Source organism: Xenopus laevis, chromosome 2L (genome assembly GCF_017654675.1).
Source record: "Xenopus laevis strain J_2021 chromosome 2L, Xenopus_laevis_v10.1, whole genome shotgun sequence".
In the NCBI taxonomy this organism is placed as follows: Eukaryota; Metazoa; Chordata; class Amphibia; order Anura; family Pipidae; genus Xenopus; species Xenopus laevis.
The window spans coordinates 111,836,190-111,859,051 of NC_054373.1; the positions used below are offsets into that span (position 1 = coordinate 111,836,190).

General features: G+C 35.8%; 1 protein-coding gene across 1 annotated transcript in view; it reads left to right on the plus strand.

Annotated features, from left to right (window-relative positions):
- The window catches only part of dmd.1.L (dystrophin, gene 1 L homeolog), a 1,148,817-nt gene that overhangs the window by 285,768 nt on the left and 840,187 nt on the right, over positions 1 to 22,862 (plus strand). The window contains exons 5-6 of the mRNA XM_018244936.2: positions 3,426 to 3,518; positions 4,000 to 4,172. Coding sequence (XP_018100425.1) covers positions 3,426 to 3,518; positions 4,000 to 4,172 — 266 coding nt within the window. The remainder of the gene's footprint in view (positions 1 to 3,425; positions 3,519 to 3,999; positions 4,173 to 22,862) is intronic.

Genomic DNA, 22,862 nt, shown 5'->3' on the forward strand with positions numbered 1-22,862 from the left:
GCAAAAAATTTGCGAAAGGGCGCCGGTGTCTCGTTTTTGACGCCGGTGCCCGTTTTTGACGCCGGCGTCCTTTTTTTTTAATTTTTTTTTGACACCGGAGAATTTTTTGCCGCAAATTTTCGCGGGCGTTTTGCGAATTTATTCGCTGGTGGCGAATCGCGCCTGGTGAATAAATTCGCCCATCACTACTCACCATAACCAGATTTGGTTCCCCATTTTGGATGTTTAACATAATAGCCAGAACCCAACTTACTGCTTGGCAGCTCTCTTGGTTTCCACTGATTGGTTACCAGGCAGTAACTAATTAGTGACTTGAGGGGGGGCATAAACATTATGGGTCATAAACATTTGTTTCTGAATCTGACCTGCATGCTGAGAATCAAAAGCAAACTCACTGAATATTTATGTCCCATGTGCCCTCCCTCAAAGTCGCTGACTAACTAAGCGTTAGATAGCTGTAAAGCAGGAGATTTGGTTCTGGCTTTTATGTTAGACACTCCAGCCTTTATAGTGTACATTTTATTCATATAGTTTCTTAACTATATAAGAAACATTTTCTATTTTGTTCAGCCTATCTATTTACCCAGTTTTATTTTTACACTGAACTATTCCTTTAAGAGTTGCTGAATAAAAAGCTAAATAACGCAAATCACAAATAATAAAAGATAAAAACCAGTTGTAAATTGTCTCAAAATATCACTCTCTACATCATACTAAAAGTTAACTCAGAGTTGAACAAACCCTTTAATGACATATAACTGCCATGGTTTATCCCATAAATAAATGATTTCCATTCAGTTTCAGACCCAGAGACATGACTAATTTGGGTGCAGGACGCATAGCAATTCCTTTCTTAATAACATAATACCATTTATGTGTTGGGCTATAGAGAGATACTGTAGATACTTTCCCAGAATATAACCTTGGTCAATGTTTTGCTAATATTCTTGTTTATATTAAAATATGAAATTGGAGTACAAGCTTCATAGTTTGTGACTGGATTTTATATTACTTAATGCAGACTGCTAGGCATTAGCATTTGTACTGTCAGAATTGAGCTACACTCTGGAATTGATGCATTATCTTAGCTTTTTACCTTTTTTATTCAATTGCACTCTATTTGTTTTGAAAAAAAAGAATGCCTTGGCAGTACATTAGAATGCAGCATTAACTTTGTAGGCCAGGTCAAAAATCTAATTGTAATACATTCAGACTGAACAACACTTCCAATTTCAATGGTCTCATACTTTGTGTTTTCATTTTCATTGTACCGCAAAATTTGCAAGTGATCAATAACTCCCCACAACAGTTTAAGTGGAAACCTTATTCTATAACAGTTTCACCTCAAGGATAAAGTGAAATGACGTACATCATTTCCAAAAGGAACTTACTATACAGGACGATGGCATATGAAAGATAAACGCTCAGCTTTTTTGATATACTGCAGTTCTGGTTATTTTAAGAAGGGCATCTGAGATGGACGTGTCTAGCAGATAAATTGATTTATCAGTTTGTGAAATCTTAATCAGAAGCTCAGGTGCCTGTATTCATAAATCCTCATGACCCTTATAGAAGTTTTAGATGTAACCTACAAAACAATGTCAGAGACATACATTGTAAATAACTAACACACAGAGCATTTTATCCCTGAATGAAAAAAACTACTGGAATTATAAAAGGGACTTTACTTTTAGTACACATTGAAAATAAAACAGTAAAGATTACAATTACTGGGTAATCAACATCATGGCTGTCACCAAAATATGTAAACACCATCTATTTCTTTGCTTTAGAGTTAGGTCAGGATACTTGTTAATAAAAGCACACTGTATACTGTAGGTAAAAGTCAGATTTGTCAATATCGCTCACTATTTCATTTGCCTTCTTATTTTGACATGTAGACAAAATAAGTCCCCATATGACACCTTGCCAAGTCCATAGGGTACATTTACTTAGCTCGAGTGAAGGATTAGAATGAAAAATACTTCGAATTTCAAAGTATTTTTTTGGCTACTTCGACCATCGAATTGGCTACTTTGACCTTCGACTACGGCTTCAAACTAAAAATCGTTCAACTATTCGACCATTCGATAGTCAAAGTACTGTCTCTTTAAAAAAAACTTTGACCACCTACTTGGCCACCTAAAACCTACCGAGCACCAATGTTAGCCTATGGGGAAGGTCCCCATAGGCTTTCCTAGCAATTTCTGATCTAAGGAAAATCGTTCGATCGATGGATTAAAATCCTTCGTCCTTCGAACGATTTTTCCTTTGATATTCGACCCATAGTAAATGTGCCCCTAGATGTCCCATTATAAAAGGTATCTATGTCAATCCATTCAAATTAGTAAAAAACATCAGCACTCTGGTAATATTTGCAAAAAGTGGGAAAACGTTTAATCAAGTGCCAATGTTTTGGGCTTCAACCAGCCCTTTGACTGATTCTATGCCAATCTGTTGCACCAATATATAATATATATGAAATCAAAAACTGTCCAACTGGAGCTGTATTTGGTCTTCTAAGATATTTTTATTGCCCTCCAGACTGATCTCTTTGATTTCTTATGACATAATCATTTTAGTATAAATTGGTCTCTGATACATGTAGTATAGTGAATAATCGCCCCATTTGGAAGCAGCTAGACAGCGTGTCTGTTAACAACCAATATATTTACACCTGGGCGGTAAATTGTAGCAACTAATTATTTTAACTATTGCATATGTCAGCTACCTACTGCTCATTTAGATGGGAGATTCACTGTGTATGATGGATAATGCTGCAGTCAAGTGAGTATGTCTAAGTCAATATTATTTTAGTAACATAAATTTTCTGCCTTTGGCAGCAAGTTTATAGCAGATTGAGTGTTTTCGCAATTAAATTCACACAATAAGAAAATACAAGATATATTTTTTTTGAACAGTGACTTTTTCCAGCACAGAATACCTGGGCTTTTTTTTTGAAGCAACTTTTTTCAAGCAAAATATATTAGAGGTCCATGGACATTTTGTCACTTGGTTTTTAATTGCAATATTTTGTGATAGTTTTGAGAAAATATTTACTGTTGGAAGAATGTAGAATTTCAATGTGAATCCATACGTGGCAAACATTTTGCTTATTACTAAAAATCCATTGAATTTCTTTAAGCAGGACACCTCCTCTTCCATTGCTTGAGATGCAAGTATGTGAGTGCAAATATATGCAAGCTAGGGGGCATCCAAAGCAAATGCCCACATATGGCTCCAACCTGCCCTTCATAAACTCCAAAAGCACTGTATTCATGGGAGAGATCCAAGTCACATGGTGGTTTGCACCTGACTTTTGCATTTTGCCCCTGCACTTACTCTTTGTACCTCATATTTACAGTATATGGTATCATTGTAAGAATTTATTAATGTTTATTTTCCTTTTATTTTCTTTGCAATAGATTGATTTGGTGAATATTGGCAGCGCGGACATAGTTGATGGGAATCATAAGCTGACCCTTGGCTTGATCTGGAGTATTATTCTCCATTGGCAGGTTAGGTTCTATCTGCTTTATCCTTACTGTTCCCTTAATGAAGATGTTTCTTCACATCCTAAGAACATGACATTAAAAGCTTGACAAACCATGACTTATGATGTTTCAAAATGCCTTTTTATTAACATTGCATTTTATTCTGAAAAATTAATGTTTCAGTTCTTACATTAAAGCCTATATACATTAAAGATGTTTAAGCACAGAAAAGCTTAATATATTCTAAATATATAGACATTTGCTTAACCTATTTCCTCGATGAACAGCTGAATCTGGATTTTAAGAGTAACATTTTATCACTAAACAAGTCTGAGCAAAAATCAATATATACCTTACATTAATTTCATCTAATACAAGTTTTGTTGCGGAAATTATTTTTGTTAAAGAATAAGCTGCCAACAATTTTTCCCTGGTGATGGGGTCATGGTGATCAATTTATTTTACCTAATAGCTGTAGCCATTGATGGTTCTTTATCTCATTCAGGTGAAAGATGTATTGAAAGGCATTATGGCTGACTTGCAGCAAACAAATACTGAAAAGATCTTACTGAGCTGGGTCCGCCAATCAACACAAAATTACCCACAGGTCAACGTTATGAATTTCACCAGCAGTTGGTCTGATGGATTAGCATTTAATGCACTCATCCACAGTCACAGGTAAGGAGAAAATATCTAAAGCTTTATCAAATATACCATTCACCTTTCCCTTGATATTAGTTCTATTGATTATTTTTTACAACAGAGATTATTTTCACAATAAACAAGTTCGAAAATGGCAAGAATGTAGTGAATATACCTAGAACTGCTTTAGAATTTAGAAAAGAACAATACTATCAGATTTTCTTGTAAATATGCTTTGAATATCTAAGCAAAGTTAGCAGAATTAGTTTTACTTCCCAACAGCCAGCTGAAATATTATTTTCTTTTAATTTTTGTGCCACTTTTTTTTTTCATTTTTAATCCAGAAAATCAGTATGGTACAGTTTAGGTAGCTCTTTGGACTCAAAATACTAAGTCACATTTACTCTTTCTCATGAGAGAGAACCATTTTCATGCATAATTAATTGGAAACAATATCTTGTAAAAGAGTCTTTATGTTGTTAAATAACAGCATAAATCTGTTCTGGCATAGATTTATGGCATGTGTCTAATTATGAGAAAACCTACTGCATATTTCATGACATGGGAAGTTTTATTTAGAGCTATACTTAGTTGACCTGCACCTCAGAAACAATGTGTCATTACCCTTAAGCATCTAGTACCCTTCTAACTTTCAGTAATGTCATTATAAAACAACAGAAGGGCATTTAGGAGAGCCTGACCAAGTTACAATGAATGCTTAAGTTGAACCAGATTTACCATTATAGCAGCTAGGGTGAAAAGAAAAACAAAAACTGTAAATTAAGCTCTAAATATTGCAAATAGACAAATCTACGGGGAAATTTTTAAAACAATAAATTATAACTAAAATAATGATGGGCAATTAGTAATTTACTATTCTTAAATTTCTTATTTGTTAAGTATTCTATTTCTGCATTCACTATTTTAAAATGTATTGCGAAGTCATCAACTGCAGTATCTCGCATTTTTATTTTCTGGGGATACTGGCCTTTTGAATTCAGAGTGAAGTGAAGACCATATTTCGGTATCGGCAACCATTCAACCAAAATCGAATTGTTTGGCTACCAAAAAAAATAGGTGACATCTCACTTCAGTAACCTTAACAGCAAACGATCATGTGAAATATGACAGACTCTTCTAGAAAAATTAGAAGAGATGGAAGAACTACTATTGAACACCTAGTAAAAATAAATGTAAGAGGAGGGGTGGGATTAGGTTATGATTAGTGATGAGCAAACTTGTAGCATTTGCATAAAAGTTTATGTAACCACAGAAAATTTTGTGAAACCACTAAATTTTACCAAAATGCACTGGAGTCAATGGGAAGTTGAATTTACATTGTGGTTAAGGCATTTTTAGTTCTGCAATAACATATACATCATCCTACATTTTTATTGAAACCTGCCACTATGCCACAACTGTTCTTCATAGAAAAAAGGCTCCCATGTTGCTAATGTGTTCCAAATGTTGTGCCTGGATAGCTCCTTAGATAGAAAGTGGGACAGCAGAAGAAGGCTTCAATCCCACTGGCTGATGCAGAATGCAAAGTATAGATACCAGTGATGTCTGTTTCTTACCTTCTTACTGATACATTTTATTTTCTGGATTTGTAAAATATGATAACTGTATAACACTCAATCTAAAGATTAGACTTGGTTCTATAATATATGGTAGTCAAATGTATAAATTAAGCTTATGTAGAAAAATCTTTTTTTTTAATTATATTATCCGAATCAGCTGCAGGCATGCAGAATTCTAGGTACAAAGGGTACAGCAGAGGTTAACATCAAAGTGATGTTCTTAAATGTATAAATGTCCTTTAGCATCAAAGTGATGTTCTCAAATGTATAAACACCTTCCAGAGAGGTCATATGGACCTTGTTTGTCTTGCCATTGAAGTATCCTCACCAGTAGGTGCTAAAAATATCTTCATTAGATGAATACGTAAAAGCTGAAAAGTTAGTTGCTAAGGCATAGAGACATCTACCTGCTGATCTGTCTACCTGTCTGCCTGTTTGTCTATTGATCTATATTAATTTTGGACAAATGTCAAATTTGTTACTGGAAATAGTAAGATGTAAAAGACATGCAGGTATTCCATTGGCATTTATATTATTACAGAATGTCAGATTTAATTGATGGAGAGAATGTTTTAAAGCCAAATAAAATTACACCTGATGGTGGTGCGATGGCTGGCTTTAGCTATTCATTGTTACCAGAAATGATGCTCATTTCAGTCAATTGATTTTGCAATGCACTATAATCTGTTGATTCTTCTATTCTTTTTCCTTGAATAGTTTCTGCTGGTTTGACAGACTCTTATTTTTAACTGCTTAGAAAGTGTGGGAGGACTTTGTGTGACTGTGAGTAGATGAATCTGAAATCTGTTGTCTGCTATTATTAATAGCTGCCTTATTAACTTCCTTGTTTTCGTGTCTGCTTTGTTGGTTATAGGTTGTAGCTTGCAAAGATCTTGTATCACATAAATGAGTTTCTGAAAGCTTTCTGTTTGTGTTACCTTGCTATATTTGCGGGATCAAATAATGTAACTATCTATTTACTTAATATTCCTTCTTTCTCATGGTAATTATTTGTGGCTTAAGGGTATCAGCTGAGATACTTGCATATGTAACGAGCAAAGTCCGTTTCCACAGGGATGCCTGATTGTTGTTGCGGAATTACTGAGCTGCCAATCTATAATGACAAAAGAAAGCACCATGCTGGTGAACTTAGTTGTCGTCTAACCATCAAACTATATGATTAAGTACAAACAAGCATGTATAAAAGATTTAACTATGCATTCAATGCTCACTGTTTGATTCCAGCTATAACATGTCCAACACCTGATCTTCTTAGGGGGTTATTAGGAGGAGGTGGGTGCATGGGACATTCAAGCAGACATAGGCATAATTAATACCTACCATAAGAGCTTTTTTACCCTTGAAGAAGTTTAAACTGACAAAACATGTTGAGAGACTACTGCTACCAGCAATTTGACCCATTAGATTGAAAAAAGTTCTACAACCTTGTGATACTTTCAAGAAGAACTAAACCCTAAAAATGAAAATGGCTAAACATGCCATACTGTATTTTATATACTGAACTTACTGCACCAGCTTCAAGTTTCAGCTTCTCAATAGCAGCAATGATCCAGGACTTCAGACTAGCCAAAACATAATGTACTAATGCTTTAGTTATCCTTTCTTGATGCCCTATATTTATGCAAATATGTGGGGTGAAAACAAGCAGCACCCTACATCATCCTGTGCATGAGGAGGAGCGATTGTTTTCTAATCCAGCAATGCTTTTACATCATTTACCTCTACTGTAGTTTTATTTTCAACTTTTCAGTTTATTTTCATGCTTTATGGCTGTAGGTCTGAAACCTTCTATATATCTTACTGAATAGTCTGTATTTATACAGTGTACTGAATACAAGATATACATTTTATTCGAGATTGTTAAAATTATAACAGGTTGTCTAGGACAGATTGTATTTAATATAGATGCTTTATTTTCTAACCAGTGTGTCGTACCCATGGGGACCTAATCCTGCTCTGCACAATAACCTAGGCTCAGGAGCTCAAAATTATCCATAAAATGTTCTTTCTATTGCCATTTAGGGGTAGCTTTCCTACTTAACCAATTCAATATAAATGATAATAAAATGACTTATGGTTAGAGTTGCTATTTAAAGCAGGACATACAATCATAATCCTAGTATTGATAATTAGTAGGGATGCAGCGAACTGTTCGCCCGCGAACTAGTTTGCGCGAACTTCGACCGTTCGCGTCCGGCTAATGTTCGCGAACGTTTGGGAATGTTCGCATTTTGAGTTCACGTTCGATCGTTCGACCATTCGACCATTCGAATTCCTTCGACCGCTAAAAATCGAACGATTTCCATTCGTTCGAACGATTGTAAGCATTCGATCGAATGAAAAGCATTCGATCGAATGGCTTCGATCGTTCGATTCGAATGAAAATCCTTCGATCGAACAATTAAAATCCTTCGATCGTTCAAATCGAACGATTTTAGCGGTGTTCGAAGTTCGCAAACTGTTCGCGAACGTTCGCATTTTTTGCTGGTGTTCGCGAACGGCGTTCGCGAACACCAAATCGGCAGTTCGCTACATCCCTAATAATTAGCGATTCATTTAAAGGCATGCCTTGGATTCAATGCAGCAATGTAACATGCAGTTACATTAAATATCATTATGCAACATAAGGATTTTTGTATGCATTTTTTTATGAGATGAACTAGTAACCTAACTAAAAATCAATGTACTGTTCTTGCTAAAAATGTGCAGTACCCTCCTTGACTCTATTAGTAGCGCTTATGGCGGCAACTTCATCCCTTTATTAAATTCCCATGCTGTTTAACTATTAAGTACTCAGCCTAAAAATGTACTGCTGTTTTCAGGTTTCCTCCATTGCACAGAATGCAATACACAAGAGTTAATGTGAAGTGGAGCATATGCATTTCCTATGGACCTAATTTTAAAGAGATGATGTGCGCAGTAATTTGGGTCAATGAGAGAGTAGCCACACCCTTATTCTTAATATATATATACTATGCATTAAATATATATTATGAAGTATTTAAATATATGAAGAAATACAATAAAAACTGTATACTGTAGTATGTAAAGGTATCAACATATAACAATATGGATGAAATCCAGGATTTCAACTAACATCACACAGTTTTAGACATGCTAACTTACCTGTATTTTTTTTAGAAATCACCCTAAATTAACCCCTCATCCCCTGGTCCTGCATGAATGTGGAGCAGGAAGCCTGATTAGGAGAGCAGGCATGTGGTGGAACCCAGATCACATCTGATCCAGGTTGGCACCTCTGCAATTTTTGTTTGATGCTATTTCAGGACTGCAAACTCATTGCATGGATTTCACTGACCCCCTAATACATTTCTGGAGTTATGTGTCAACATGCACAAGACTACCTAGGTCTAGTAATTAATGGCAACTGGTTTGCAGCTAACTTTTGCTGGCTCATTACATTTGGGATAACAACACACATCATTTAATTTAATTATTTTGGTTTACTGAAACAGAGCATACATAAGCTAATTCGTAGTTTTTATCCAAACCATGCTGATTTAAGAGCTCTACATTATGTTTAAATTCCAGTCAATGACAGCAATTCCAAAAATCTCTCACATGCATAATTTGTTGCATGCCTCATTCTCCCAACTGGCAGTTGGGTCTCTGAATTCATGTTTTACAATATTTCAAAACCAATATCAACACCAACATGTTTTTTAGGGATGGTTATTAAAGAAAGCTTAAAATGTCATGCACTGTTAAGCAAACTGCATTTTAGCAAATAATTTTATTTGTACAAAATTATATTACATTCTAGCACTCGGCAAATGCCTGATAAAAATTAAATTAGCGTATGTGGATCAGAGAGGGATAAAACGACTTATTGTTTCTTAAAGCATGGTTGATTAAATCTGTTAAATATGTAGTCTTAGTTCATAATTCTCTGTCTATCCTTTGAAAGGACTCATCCTTATACCAGAATAACACACTCCTCTGTGCAGTGGCTAAATGGAAATAAATTGTTGTTAATTAACAAATGACTTGATTAGGTGAGACCTATGCTTCAGAAGTAGTCTACCTGGAGCAACCTGAGTGCTTTTGCATCTATTTGACCATGTGATTGCGATAGACAATTTTAATAAAAAGTATGTACTGTAAATGCATTTTTCACTGTTTATCTCTATGTTACGTAGAGAGGCAATTGACTTTTCAATTACTTTCACTAGAAATTAAACAATGAAAAGAGACCTTAGTCATAATAAGGCAGAAAAGCGTTCAGCAAACAGTATGTTATAAGAACAAATAAGGCAGCCAAGAGAAACATTGAGACATAGGGGCAGATGTATCAAGGGACGAATTTCGAGGGGTTAAATCCCTCGAAATTCGACTGGGGAATAGAATAGGGAATTCGGGCGACTTTATGCGCTGGCGATTAGTCGAATGGGTGAATATTCGCCCAGAGAATAGTCGCACGATCGAATATTCGATCGAAGGATTTTCATTTGATCGAATGATCGATCGAATGCCTTTTTATTCGATCAAAAACTTAGAAAAAAAGCCTATGGGACATTCCCATAGGCTTTTAAAGCAATTCGGTAGGTTTACTCTGGCAAAGTAGGCAGTCAAAGTATTTTTAAAAGAGTCAGTACTTCGAATATCGAATGGGCGAATAGTGGCAGCGTTTTTTCGCTCAATCTATTCAAATCATTCTACTCAGGCGAATTTACGCCAATTCGATAGTCGAGGAGCACAAAGAACTACTCAAAATTCAAGTATTTTTCCCCTCTATTCATTCACCCAAGCTTGGTGAATGTGCCCCGTATACTCTATATACACTATAATGAAAACTTTTGATGTGGTATAATTTTATTTTTTAAATAAATTGAGCAAAATCAAGGTGAAATTCATTTATAAAGCGCAACCAATGGATATGTATGATACGCTGCCTCCAAACATTATTGTATGTGTTATTAGGGTTTGCATTAGACTTATTTATTTAGCTGCTTAATAAATCTGTTGAATGGGATTTAGACTTATATGAATTGCACCACCCTGCAAAAAATAAATTGAGAAAACATAATGCTTAATTTTAAACTATTTGTTGATTTTATTTGTGCAATGCATTTTACATACATGCTTCCCTTGAACTGGTCTACTAAGAGTGTAGTTCTGAGGATGACCCAGTTATCTTTCATGCAGTTACATACAGGGCTGTCATTAGTGGGGTCTTGAACAAATAATTTGCGGGGCTTCATTATTTATATAATCTAGGACTAATATATAGCCGTTCTAATATAAAGGCATTCTGCCACTGTTGAACTACTATCACCCTCAACAGCCTTTACCACAAGTGAATGCTTGCAGTTCTAGTTTTGCAGATTACTTGGCTTTACAGTGTTTTTGTTGTCCTTCCCATGTCTATCTATTTCCAGTTGCTTCACTGTGAAGGGCCTACTGGGAAAAAATCAGCTGCTAGCTCCCAATGGTCACCCCATCTTACCATTGTCAAGCATACTAAAAAATAAAGGTCGGGCCCTAATAAGCAAATAGACATGTTGCTATTGAAGATAAGGAATGGATCCTGCCTACATCCTATGCCTGCTTTTCAAGGTGAATTTAGGTCAACTATGGAATTATCCAAACTCGATTTGAGTTTTTTTTAATATCTAATTTGATTTTAGAGATTTATCATACTCTTTAAGAATTCAAATTCAAATTTGACTATTCCCCACCTAAAACCTGCCGAGTTCCTGCATAAGTCAATGGAAGAGGTCCAGGGACCAATTTGGAGATTATTGAAGCCTTCCTGACATTCAAGTTTGATCCAATTCTAAATGAGTTTGATTCAAGTTTTCTGGTCGTTTAAATTCGTCCGAGTTTTTAAAATTCGATTGTTTTAATAAATTTCCACAAGTCGAAATTTTGAATTCAATCAAATTTAAGAGAGTTTTAAAAAACTCACATGAATTTGAAAATGATAAATGTGCTTCCCACAGTATATTCATATACTGTATATATGTATAAACATACAATCTTTGTATCTGGAGCAATTTGTTGGTACTTTTGCAGATCTGCAAATATTATATAAGAATGAATGTATATAGAGAAAGCACTCTGTTTTGTGATTATTAGTGATTCAGAAACTAACTGTATGCCTGCTGGCATACAGTTAGTAATAGAAAAAGAGTAGATAAAAAGAAAAGAAAGAAATGATTAAGCAGAAATTAAAACTGGGTTCTTTAGGCCATTAAAAAATTGTCATTTTACATTTGTCAATTTATCTAGAAATGACTACAAATGCTTAATATTGTCTACTTTGCATTTAAGAGCCTCCAAAATAATGAGCCCTAATCCATCGGGTTGCAGTTAAGCAGTACTTTTATCCTTGAATTTCTTTAGCAGGCAGATTCCATCATACAAAAGTTATTGTTATTCTGAAAGAAGGACTATTTGATTTTCAAAGGGATTTTGCCTTTTTAAAAGGAAGAACATTTCTTTAGGAAGATATACCACTTCCATATTTGTAAAAATGATTTTTATACTATGACTCACATGCAAATTATGCTTTTAGGCAAATTACAGTACAGTGCATTAGTACACTGTCCACAGTTTCTGCATATGACATTTTATTTCTAATTCTTAAAAAAAGTCAAAGAGTATAAAGATTTTTATGGTACAGGGTAAAGAGAGGTGTTAAGGGTAAAAGAAGCATCTTCATGCAATTTTTGTGACTCTAAATAGAGCAAATATTGGTGTGATTGTAAATAATTCAAGGAGAACAAACCCCTACATTGCAAATATGTGGATATAGTATCCATATGTACCAATACATTTTAGTGCCATGGTAGGAAATGACTTGGGTAAAACCCATGCAAACATGCAAATAACCTACTGATCAGTTCTCTGACCTAACAGCTGGGAGGCAACAGCAGGCATTTAAGTAGGCACTACTACATGGATTAAGTTGTTTCCCTAAATAAGAAGTTGTCGCTGTCTCACATTTGTACCAAAATGTACCAAGATGTACAGTCGGTTCGGTATTCGGCTGAATCTTTCACCAAGGATTCAGGGATATGGCTGAATCCCAGATAGTGGATATGGTGCATCCCTAGAATTCACCCATGGAAGTAAAAAATACATGGTGTAATAATGAGAGTCTTTTTTAAGCCCACCACCCAATCATTATTGGCTTTCTTTTAAAGAGGATTAAACAGGTATACATATCCTCTATTTTAACAAATAAATGAGAAATGTAAATAGACTTTTTCATATCATTGAAAATATAAATGTTTGCATTTTTTCACTGAGCAACTTTGTCCATGGGCAGTAATCTAGTTGCACTGATTGTTCTACCAGTTGCTGACTGAAGAAAGCCTTCAGATGGGTTGCTATGGATTACTGTCCAGGAGCAAATTTGCCCAGTGTTGCTAAATAAGCCCCCCAGTGTTACAATCTTCTTCCAGCCAGTAGCTGTGGTGGTATATAATGCAACACCCCTCTTCCATCCTTGTTTACATGAAAGCAATGAAGGACAGTTTATTATCCAGTTTATTACTATACTCTCCACAGCATCTCATTGTATACATGGGTCTACATGATCAAAAATCCTAAGCAAAAAAAAAGGAACAATACATTATTATGGATGTTGTGCCTTTAAATCAAAAATTAAATGTTTTCATTTAGCCTAACTCTCAATTGACCATAAAAGGTGAATTTTACATCTAGTTTAAGAGGCATATTTATTGTGGATATACTTAAGAATAAGGGAATGTTCCATCTAATGCTTGGGTGAAATACCTATGGAACTTTTAATACTTAAAAATCGTACAATAAAACCATGCAATGATATTATTCATTACAATCTGAAATGCTGACATAGTAAAAAAGTACACTTATATTCCATAAAGACCTGAGATGGCTATTTTGTTTTATGCTATGAATAGGCCAGCAATTTCTCTACCTGATATATATGTATGTATGTCTAGCTTTCTCTATTTCTGCACTTACATGCAGCACTAAGAGACACTTTTCTGTACATCTTAAAACATTTACATTTCTGAATGTACTCAGGGGCATAACAGACCCCCTCTGTCTGTTGGGATGTCCACTGTGTTGGGAGTCTATTGGGGCCCTATTAGAATTTGCTGTGGGGTCCAGTAACTTCTTGTAGATCCTTATTAATACATGGGCCCCCCTTTTCTTCCCAATAACTGACTGACACCAAATACATACAATGGGTAGAAAGGCTTCAGTTTAGTTTATTATACATATTACTGTAAATAACAACAACCCATCAACATGCAAATTATTTACTACCTACTAACAATATTCATAAACAAATATATACACAAGTACATGAATCATTACCAGCTGCATATAACCACATATACTGTAACAACCTGACTTGATTTTCAAGCCTGAGGCTAGGCTTCAACCACTTAACCATCCCAACACACCCACATACTGTTGCACCTAACTGGAACCTAGCCCCCCCAGACCTATCTCTCATGTTTCTATGACAAAACAACCAACCCTGTCCCTTACAACCGCCCTATTTCCAATGACTCATGGGCGCGAGTGTGGGAAGTTGTCTCCTCCATCTAGGTAAAATGTCTGCCCACTCTCCTAGTCCCACCCTATTATAATCTCTTTTACTCCTATTTACCTTAACCAGTTATCAACTACAATACCCATAATCCACCACCCTACACCACTACAAGGCTCTATTCGTCCCCCTAGTCATGACCCTCTGTCACTTAATGTTTGGGTTCGTTTCCCAGGGCCCCCTGTATTGCAAACAATCTAAAACTTCAGCAAAACATTGTTACTGTAAGTCTGTCTGTCTGCATAAGTATCTGCCTGTCTGTCTTTCAGTTTATTTTGAACAAAAAAGGAAAAAACCCTCAGCATACGCTTATAGATTATTCAGTATGCTTGAAAACTACCTACTTTTTCTTTAGTCTCTTTGGGACAGAGAACTCTTTCACACTATTAATTTTTAACACTGTCATTTTTACACAAGATTTGTGCTTTTACAATATTCGGTGACTGCAGTGTCAAAATACTCTGGTATACATCTGTATTTTAAAAGAAAGAACAAGGACACATCCACCCATGTTAAAGAAATAGAAAATCCTCTATTTTAACATAAAAGTAACAATAGTTCTTCAGATTACAGTAATCACTTTTGTCCAGATATATATTTATAATTTGATGGCAGTGTCCCTTTAGAGTTCATGAATATTATATTTCCTTTATTTTGTATATAGCTGTATTTTGTATAACACCATCTTGGTCACCTTCCTGTGTCATATGTTATACATCATTACTTTCTTATCATCTTCAGGTCCTGAGTCCCCTTTGCTTAGTGTAAGGGTAATGGGAATCATGGCAGTGCCTCCACCTAATGGGATCTGGGAATACACCTGCAGGTGGCTCCATTAGGAAAAACAACCAAACTCACTGTTTGCAGTAAAACACAGAAACTTTATATAAAATTAAAAGCAAAGTAGATATGCAGTTCACTGCAACTCCTTCCAAGGCAAAGTCCCACACTCCACTCCTGGTGGACAAAAAGTCTCAGTCCCTTTTCCCCAAAGAGCTCTTAACTTTCCCAGGTAGCACTACCTGCCCAAATACCTCTCCGGCTGGATAGATGTTGTTGCTACCACAGCGCAGGTACACAAACCACACCTGTATCTTTAACAGGGATACATGCTGGATCCTTTCTCTACCCTCCCTGGGGCACAACTCACCCAGGGATTCACTCAGATGGGCAGGCTCATCCAGAGCTGGAACAGACATCCACAGCGATGAAATGCATTCAGCAAAGCACACGCAGCTTGCTTTATCCTCAGGGCATAGCTCCCAGCACTCTCCGTGTGTGAGCACACAAAGTCCTCCTCTGCTGAACTACAGCTCCCAGCACTATCCATAGTGAGAGCACATAAAAAGTGTATCCACGCTCTAAACCTGCATTGTTGAGCTTACCAGGCTTTGGAGTACCTTTCCCTATTGAACTCCTTTTTAGCCCCTACATCTTGCAGCAGTTCAAAATCCTTAGTCCTTAGTCAGTCCTTAGTACAGTAGAAAGCAGCAATGGCTGTGAAAACATGGCTCTGCCTATATCAAAATAGTTGTGCAGCAGCGACACCTTCTGACACCCTCCGGTATCTGCCAGACACACTGCTCAGGGACAAGGGCTCCTGCCCCTCCCATCACTCTAGGTCCTAAACGTAGCTAGACAGGCAGGGGATTAACCCTCTGGATCCCTACATAGCATTGTCATAAACAACACTTGTTGATCCATTGTTGATAAAGGATCAAGTACAGCTCAAGTCTTAATCACATTTTGTAAGGTCAAGCACTTGTATGGCAAGCCTGTCAATTTCCCTCTACTCTACTCTTCTAAAATAAAAGCCCTTCATGTGAAATGTATTAGGTTAAAAAGTATATCCAGTAAGGATGATAATTTGAATTGAAGATGTACAGTATTGCCGTGAGTATTCCCTTTAGAGATAATCCATTTCTTGGTCACCGCTATTAATTGATTTCTTTAATGCAGTTTGTAAGGCCCTTCTTGTCACTGATGTTTTCTAAAGGACTGTTAAAGAGTCTAAGAGAGGTTATTTCAAGTAAAGTAATTGCTTCTTCTTTCACTCTTAAACAATGAGTGCAGTGGTTAAAAGCGACCATCAATGCCGCATTGCTGAGGCTACCACAGGGTGGTAATTAAATCCCATTAGCGTACATTATAGGAACAATGGTGTGGGACAAGACAGAACAGCATGGCTTTGTATCATGTAATTGCCCATTCAGAATCTGTAATTTCACAGTGTAAATAGATTTTTGAATTAGCTTAAAGGTTTCATATAAAAGAATTGAAAGCAGAAATGTTTTGTTTTTTTTAGGAAAAACCCCCAGGTCCCAAGCATTCTGGTTAACAGGTCCCATACCTATATACGTAATTAGGAATTTTAGCTAACAATATGTTAAGGGAAATTCTTTATGTCAATTATATTTATTGCATTTAAAAATGTATTTTAAGTTGCAAAATATACAATTTTCTGTTGTTAGTAACTGTCAGTGACAATGGCTGTAGTAGCAAGCACTAAGGAAGAAGCATACACTGGATAACAGGGATAACAGGTAAAATAAGCAAAGTTTAATGGCAACAAAGGGGATATTCTTTCTTGTGGGAGAAAAAAAAAACATTTGTTGTATAACATGTAAAGTGATAAGCAGTAGGTCAGTGCAATCAATTTTGCTATACTTACATACATTTTGGGCAGGCCTGTTTGTCAATAATAGGTCATTGTTTCCATGTACTATATAGAGAAATATAAAGCAGTTCTAACAGGGGGGCACTAATGGTTAAAGTTCAAATTAGCTTCCATTGCTTTCTCTTTTACTATATGTTTTTAATTTTTCCTGTTTGCCTTTTTCTTTTTTTTTAGAGCCGATGCTCAGGGTCTTATTCATCTAAAAATGAAAAAGTGTGATTTTTTTTTCACAAAAGTGTCTTTTCATTCTCATTAGCATCTAAAAACCATCATCCAATGCAACATGTTTTTTCCTTTATTACCTTGTAATTTTTAGGGTTAAAGAACAGACTATGTATTGAATCCCAGTGGTTGAGTCCCCAGTCATCAGTGGTTGGATTTCAGCTTAGAATAGAAAGTAAAAAGTTTGAATGATTGGAATTTACCCCAACTGGAAAACACTGTAGTGCAACTGTAACTATCCACACAGTGTATCCACACAGATCCAAGCAGAGCCAGACAAAAGAGGGATTGAGAGGCCAAGGAATCACAGCCCTTTGGATACAGTGGCCGCTCAGTGTATTTATCAGTAGTGGTTAGAGTAAAAATGTTGGAAGTGTCATAAGGCAGAGAAACAAGATTATACAGAGTAGAAGTGCACAATACAAGGGATTTAGCTGAGAGCAGAAACCAGGGGACAGATCCTGATCCTACACAAAGGAAAATAATTAATTGCAGCACCAAAGAATTTAGCCAGACAGGCTAAATTTTTTAACACATAAACTGAATTTACTAGCACATGGTAAATTGCAGGAACACCCTTCCTCTAATCTACAGAACCTCTTTGCTCAGGCAATGAAATGGCAATAAAAAGCCCCCTTCCTCAGCTTATTGGAGGAAACCAGAACATAGGTTAACCCCTATCCTTGCTGAAAATGAATCCTGACAATGTTATACAAGAGCTGTGAACATTCTCTAAACTAAAGCCTTATAAACAATGCCTATTGATGTGATCAGTTATAATTGATGCTTAGTGATGTCATCTATGCCACATGACTAACTGAAACTTTTATAACAGTTATTATAGCTATTTTAAATTGTAATTATAATAAAGTATCCTCTGTTGTAAATATGAGGATATTAGAAGTCTACTTGGAGTTCCATGGCCTGTAGAAAAGCTCTATGCTTTAGACTTCATGCATTTATATGGTCATGGAATTCCTCAGTGACTTATAATATTCTTATATTTTACTAGGGCGTACATTATTCACTATATTATTCACATGAGCATGTTTTTCTGCACTGCTTAACCTGGTGTTAATTATGTTAGCTGACGAGAAGAGTTTTTGGAACCACCTATTATTGTCATTGTCACCGGAAACAATAGATTTCAATAGACCTCTAACTGAAAACTGCATTTTAGTATTGCTCAGTAACTGACTGAACCCCTGCTTTTTAACTGGCTGGTTATACAAAGGGCCAAACTATAAAAAACTGAAAATTTATGTTTTATTTAAAAGTTTATTGCTCTTTTACTTTTGCAAATGTATTTGTTTTTGACATTTTTTACATTTAATTTTCCTTGGTGTGAGGAGTTTAATTAGTTGCACCTGAGAAGACAGCAAAAAGGTTGCTAGTAAAAATATGAATGCTTTGGTGGTCCACATTGACCAGTCCCACAGAATACTGATACTTGAAAGTCCCTCTGCTTTCTACAGAAATAGCGATGGGCGAATTTATTTGCCAGGCGAATTTGAGTGATTCACTGCTGGCGAATAAATTCGCAAAACGGCCACGAAAATTTGCTGGTGAAATTTCACTGGCATCAAAAAAAACAGACGCCGGCGCCGTTTTGCAAATTTTTCGCCGTTTGACGAAATTCGCCCATCACTATACAGAATCTGTGCACTGCTCACCATGGAAAGAAGTGGGACTTTAAGTTCCAGAATCCATCACTTAATCATGGAACAATTTGAGTGAGGGGGTAAAGAACTCTGCCAGCCTAAGGGAGGTAGAAGAATGATCCCTGTGAGTTGAAGGCAGGTTATTATCGATTACTCTCAACCTGAGGAACAATTTATAGTTGTGTAAAAACAATGATATATTTATTTTTGGTATCTCAGATAGTGGTTATGTAACCTCATATACCATAAGCCAAGCTAATTTTTCCTTTTTAAATAGGTCTGATAGCAAATGTTTTCTTAGATTTAGCAGCAGGTATTAAACTACTGGTGTCTTTACACTCCTTTTACTTACTGAGTGACCCCACAGTCAGATTTCTGTGTTCATTAATTTAACCTGCTATAGAGGGCTTATCTTGACACTGCATGATCAGGAAGGAACACAGACACCAGACTGCTTTTTTGTGCATGCTCAGAACAAAACAGCTCTTTAATTGGAAATAGTGCTTCTCTCTTCTTCAGATTTTTTTTTTAATTGAAACACAGAAAAACCTATCCAGCCATCAGAGCCATGAACTAAACATCATAAGTCTTTGTCTGCTACAATTAGACAAGCAGCTTCTTCATAAATGAAGCTTCTGTTTAGCAGTGCACATAACATAAATAGAAACTCATTTTTACTCACACGACAAGGTTAGAACAATCTGTCAGTGTTCTTGTAACATTTCCCAAACTATGGAATGAATTGGAAATCAGCCCCATCCAGTTTCATTCCCACATGAAACCAGAACCATCTGAACGATCCAGAGAAGAAACGAAAAATGTCTCCTCTTTAAAACACATTGCTGGTTTCAGTTTACCAAGGGGCACATTTATCAAAGGTCGAGGTGAATTTTCGAATGAAAAAAAAAACTAATTTTGAGCTATTTTTTGTGTACTTTGAGTATGGAATAGTCCAAATTTGATTTGAATTTGAAGAAAAAATAGAAAATTGAATTGAATATCGAAATTTATCATGTACTGTCTCTTTAAAAATTCGACTTTGACCATTCGCCATCTAAAACCTGCCAAATTTGCTGATTTAGCCAATGGGGGACCTCCTAGAGCCTATTTGGAGTCAATTGGTGGACTTTGAAAAATCAAAGTTTTTTTTGGAAAAACTTTGAATCAAATTCGATCTAATGCGCTATTCCTTCAATTGGTACGATTCCAATATGGACCTATTTGATCGAAAACTGAACATTTACACAAAAAAACTTCATTTCGGTTGGTCTTTCTGAATCGAATTACGAAGTTTTTCAATTCGAAATTCGGCCCTTGATAAATATGCCCCCAAATGTATGTAAGAAACCAGCCCTTCACAATGTAGACATTGCAGAGAAACTACCAATACACCCGTGGATGCCTATTTATCAACATTGGAATTTGTGTAATTTAGATATTTGATTTACTTCAAATAAACTTACAATATTAAAAAAACAACAAATGTTTGATTATTCTTTACAGAATCTGAATATAAAAAGTAATTGAATAAAACTATAAAAAATGCAAATACCTCAAATTCACATTTTATTAAATTATTTTTAATGGATTGACAAGCTCAACATTTTCTTAAAAAATTCAAATTGAAAAAAAATAGTGTACATTTTGCCTAGGACTGCTCTCCATAACCATACAAGCTTTCAGATGCCAACGTTTTACGTTCGAGTTTTATCACTTAATGAATATTGAAAAATATTGAAAATTCTTGTTTGTAAAACCATTACTCAAATTATGAGTTTTAGGGGCCGATTCATCAAGCTCGAGTGAAGGATTCGAAGTAAAAAAACTTCGAATTTCGAAGTGTTTTTTGGGCTACTTCGACCATCGAATGGGCTACTTCGACCTTCGACTACGACTTCGAATCGAAGGATTCGTAGTAAAAATCGTTCGACTATTCGACCATTCGATAGTCGAAGTACTGTCTCTTTAAAAAAAACTTCGACCCCCTAGTTCGGCAGCTAAAAGCTACCGAACTCAATGTTAGCCTATGGGGAAGGTCCCCATAGGCTTGCCTAAGTTTTTTTGATCGAAGGATATTCCTTCGATCGTTGGATTAAAATCCTTCGAATCGTTCGATTCGAAGGATTTAATCGTTCGATCGAAGGAATAATCCTTCGATCGTTCGATCGTAGCATTTGCGCTAAATCCTTCGACTTCGATATTCGAAGTCGAAGGATTTCAATTCCTAGTCGAATATCGAGGGTTAATTAACCCTCGATATTCGACCCTTGATGAATTGGCCCCTTAGTGTTTATATCTGATTTTTGAACAATGTCTCCCAAACACCCACAAATCTGCTATGCTCTTTTTATATACCAAATAATATGGTCTTATAATGTAAAAATTTTGATAACTGTTAAAAAAAAATATCTCTGCATATCTGGCTGACACTGGACAATCCCTTACAGCTCCCCTTGGGTTAGATAACCAATTTTCGACCACCAGAAGGGACTGCCCCTCCCCCCCCCTCGACTTTGAAAATACAGTATTAGCCTGCAGATTAACACTGCAGAACACTCCTCTTATCATATACACCTATACGGTGCAACTCCCAGCCCCCTCTTCCTATGTTCCCCTATCTATATTTTACTACATGTATGAAAAATTTTGATCATTCACTGGTAGCACCTGACAAGTTTGTACAGTAGAAAATGTGTTTATGTACAAACAACTGATACATTCCAGATCTGTCTGTCCTCTGTTGATGATCAAGCTAATAAATAAAAACTTTTAAAAAAAAGATATTTCTTCACTTAGGTTTAGCACACTTTGCCTCATTTACTAATATAGAAATAAACTGCATCAATGCAACAATAAATGGAAAAAGTTTGCTTAATTTCGTTAGTATTCTTCATTATTAGAATGTTAGTACAATGTAAGTTTTAATTTCACATGGAGCATTTTTAAGGCTTGCTTTAAGGTGGCATATTTTTGAAGTCATTCCATACACTACACATTAGTGCAAACTATAAATTCCCAATCCTTCTTCCACGGGCGGGTAGGGATTGTTAAATACTGTACTTTTCAGGTTCACAAAAATTATATGCAAAGGAGAAATTGTTTGGACAATGGAATTTGTCTCATCGCACATATTTTTTCCATTAATAAATTGAATAACATTCAGATGTTTTACAAAGGATTAACCAGCATATAGTCTCATAGCTTCCATTTGCTATTTGTGCAGGAAGTAAATACTGTATAATATATAATTCATAACATTATGAGATAGAAAAAGATGACATTCTTCTGTGGTAGGAAAGTCTCTAACAATCAAATATGTATCAGTTTTTTCTCATCTGAACCAACAAAGCATAACAAGAGCCTTATCATTGAAATGATCCACATAATAATCATGTATTTACTTACTGTATCTGTTAAATCCCAAATTTACTGAGCACATTGCTCCCGGCAGCGTCATACCTTTCTTGTTTCGAAATATTCTTGATTAATTCTCCTTTAACTTAATCTCAGCTAAAATGCTGTTTGAGTGCTATGCCAAGGATGTTAGTAATTATATTACTAACACTATGCATTGTATTAAATGCTAAGTAGAAATGCCAAGCTTTCCCCCCCTAAAAATATGACCTAAACATGAAAATTATCTGGATGGCAAATAATATTAACAGAAAAATACATTTTGGGGCCAATTCACTAAGGGTCGAATATCGAGGGTTAATTAACCCTCGATACTCGACTAGGAATTAAAATCCTTTGACTTCGAATATCGAAGGATTTAGCGCAGATAGTTCAATCGAACGAACGATCGAAGGATAATTCCTTCGATCGAACGATAAAATACTTCGAATTGAACGATTCGAAGGATTTTAATCCAACGATCGAAGGAATATCCTTCGATCAAAAAAAGTTAGCCAAGCCTATGGGGACCTTCCCCATAGGCTAACATTGACTTCGGTAGCTTCTAGATGGCGAACTAGGGGGTCGAAGTTTTTTTTA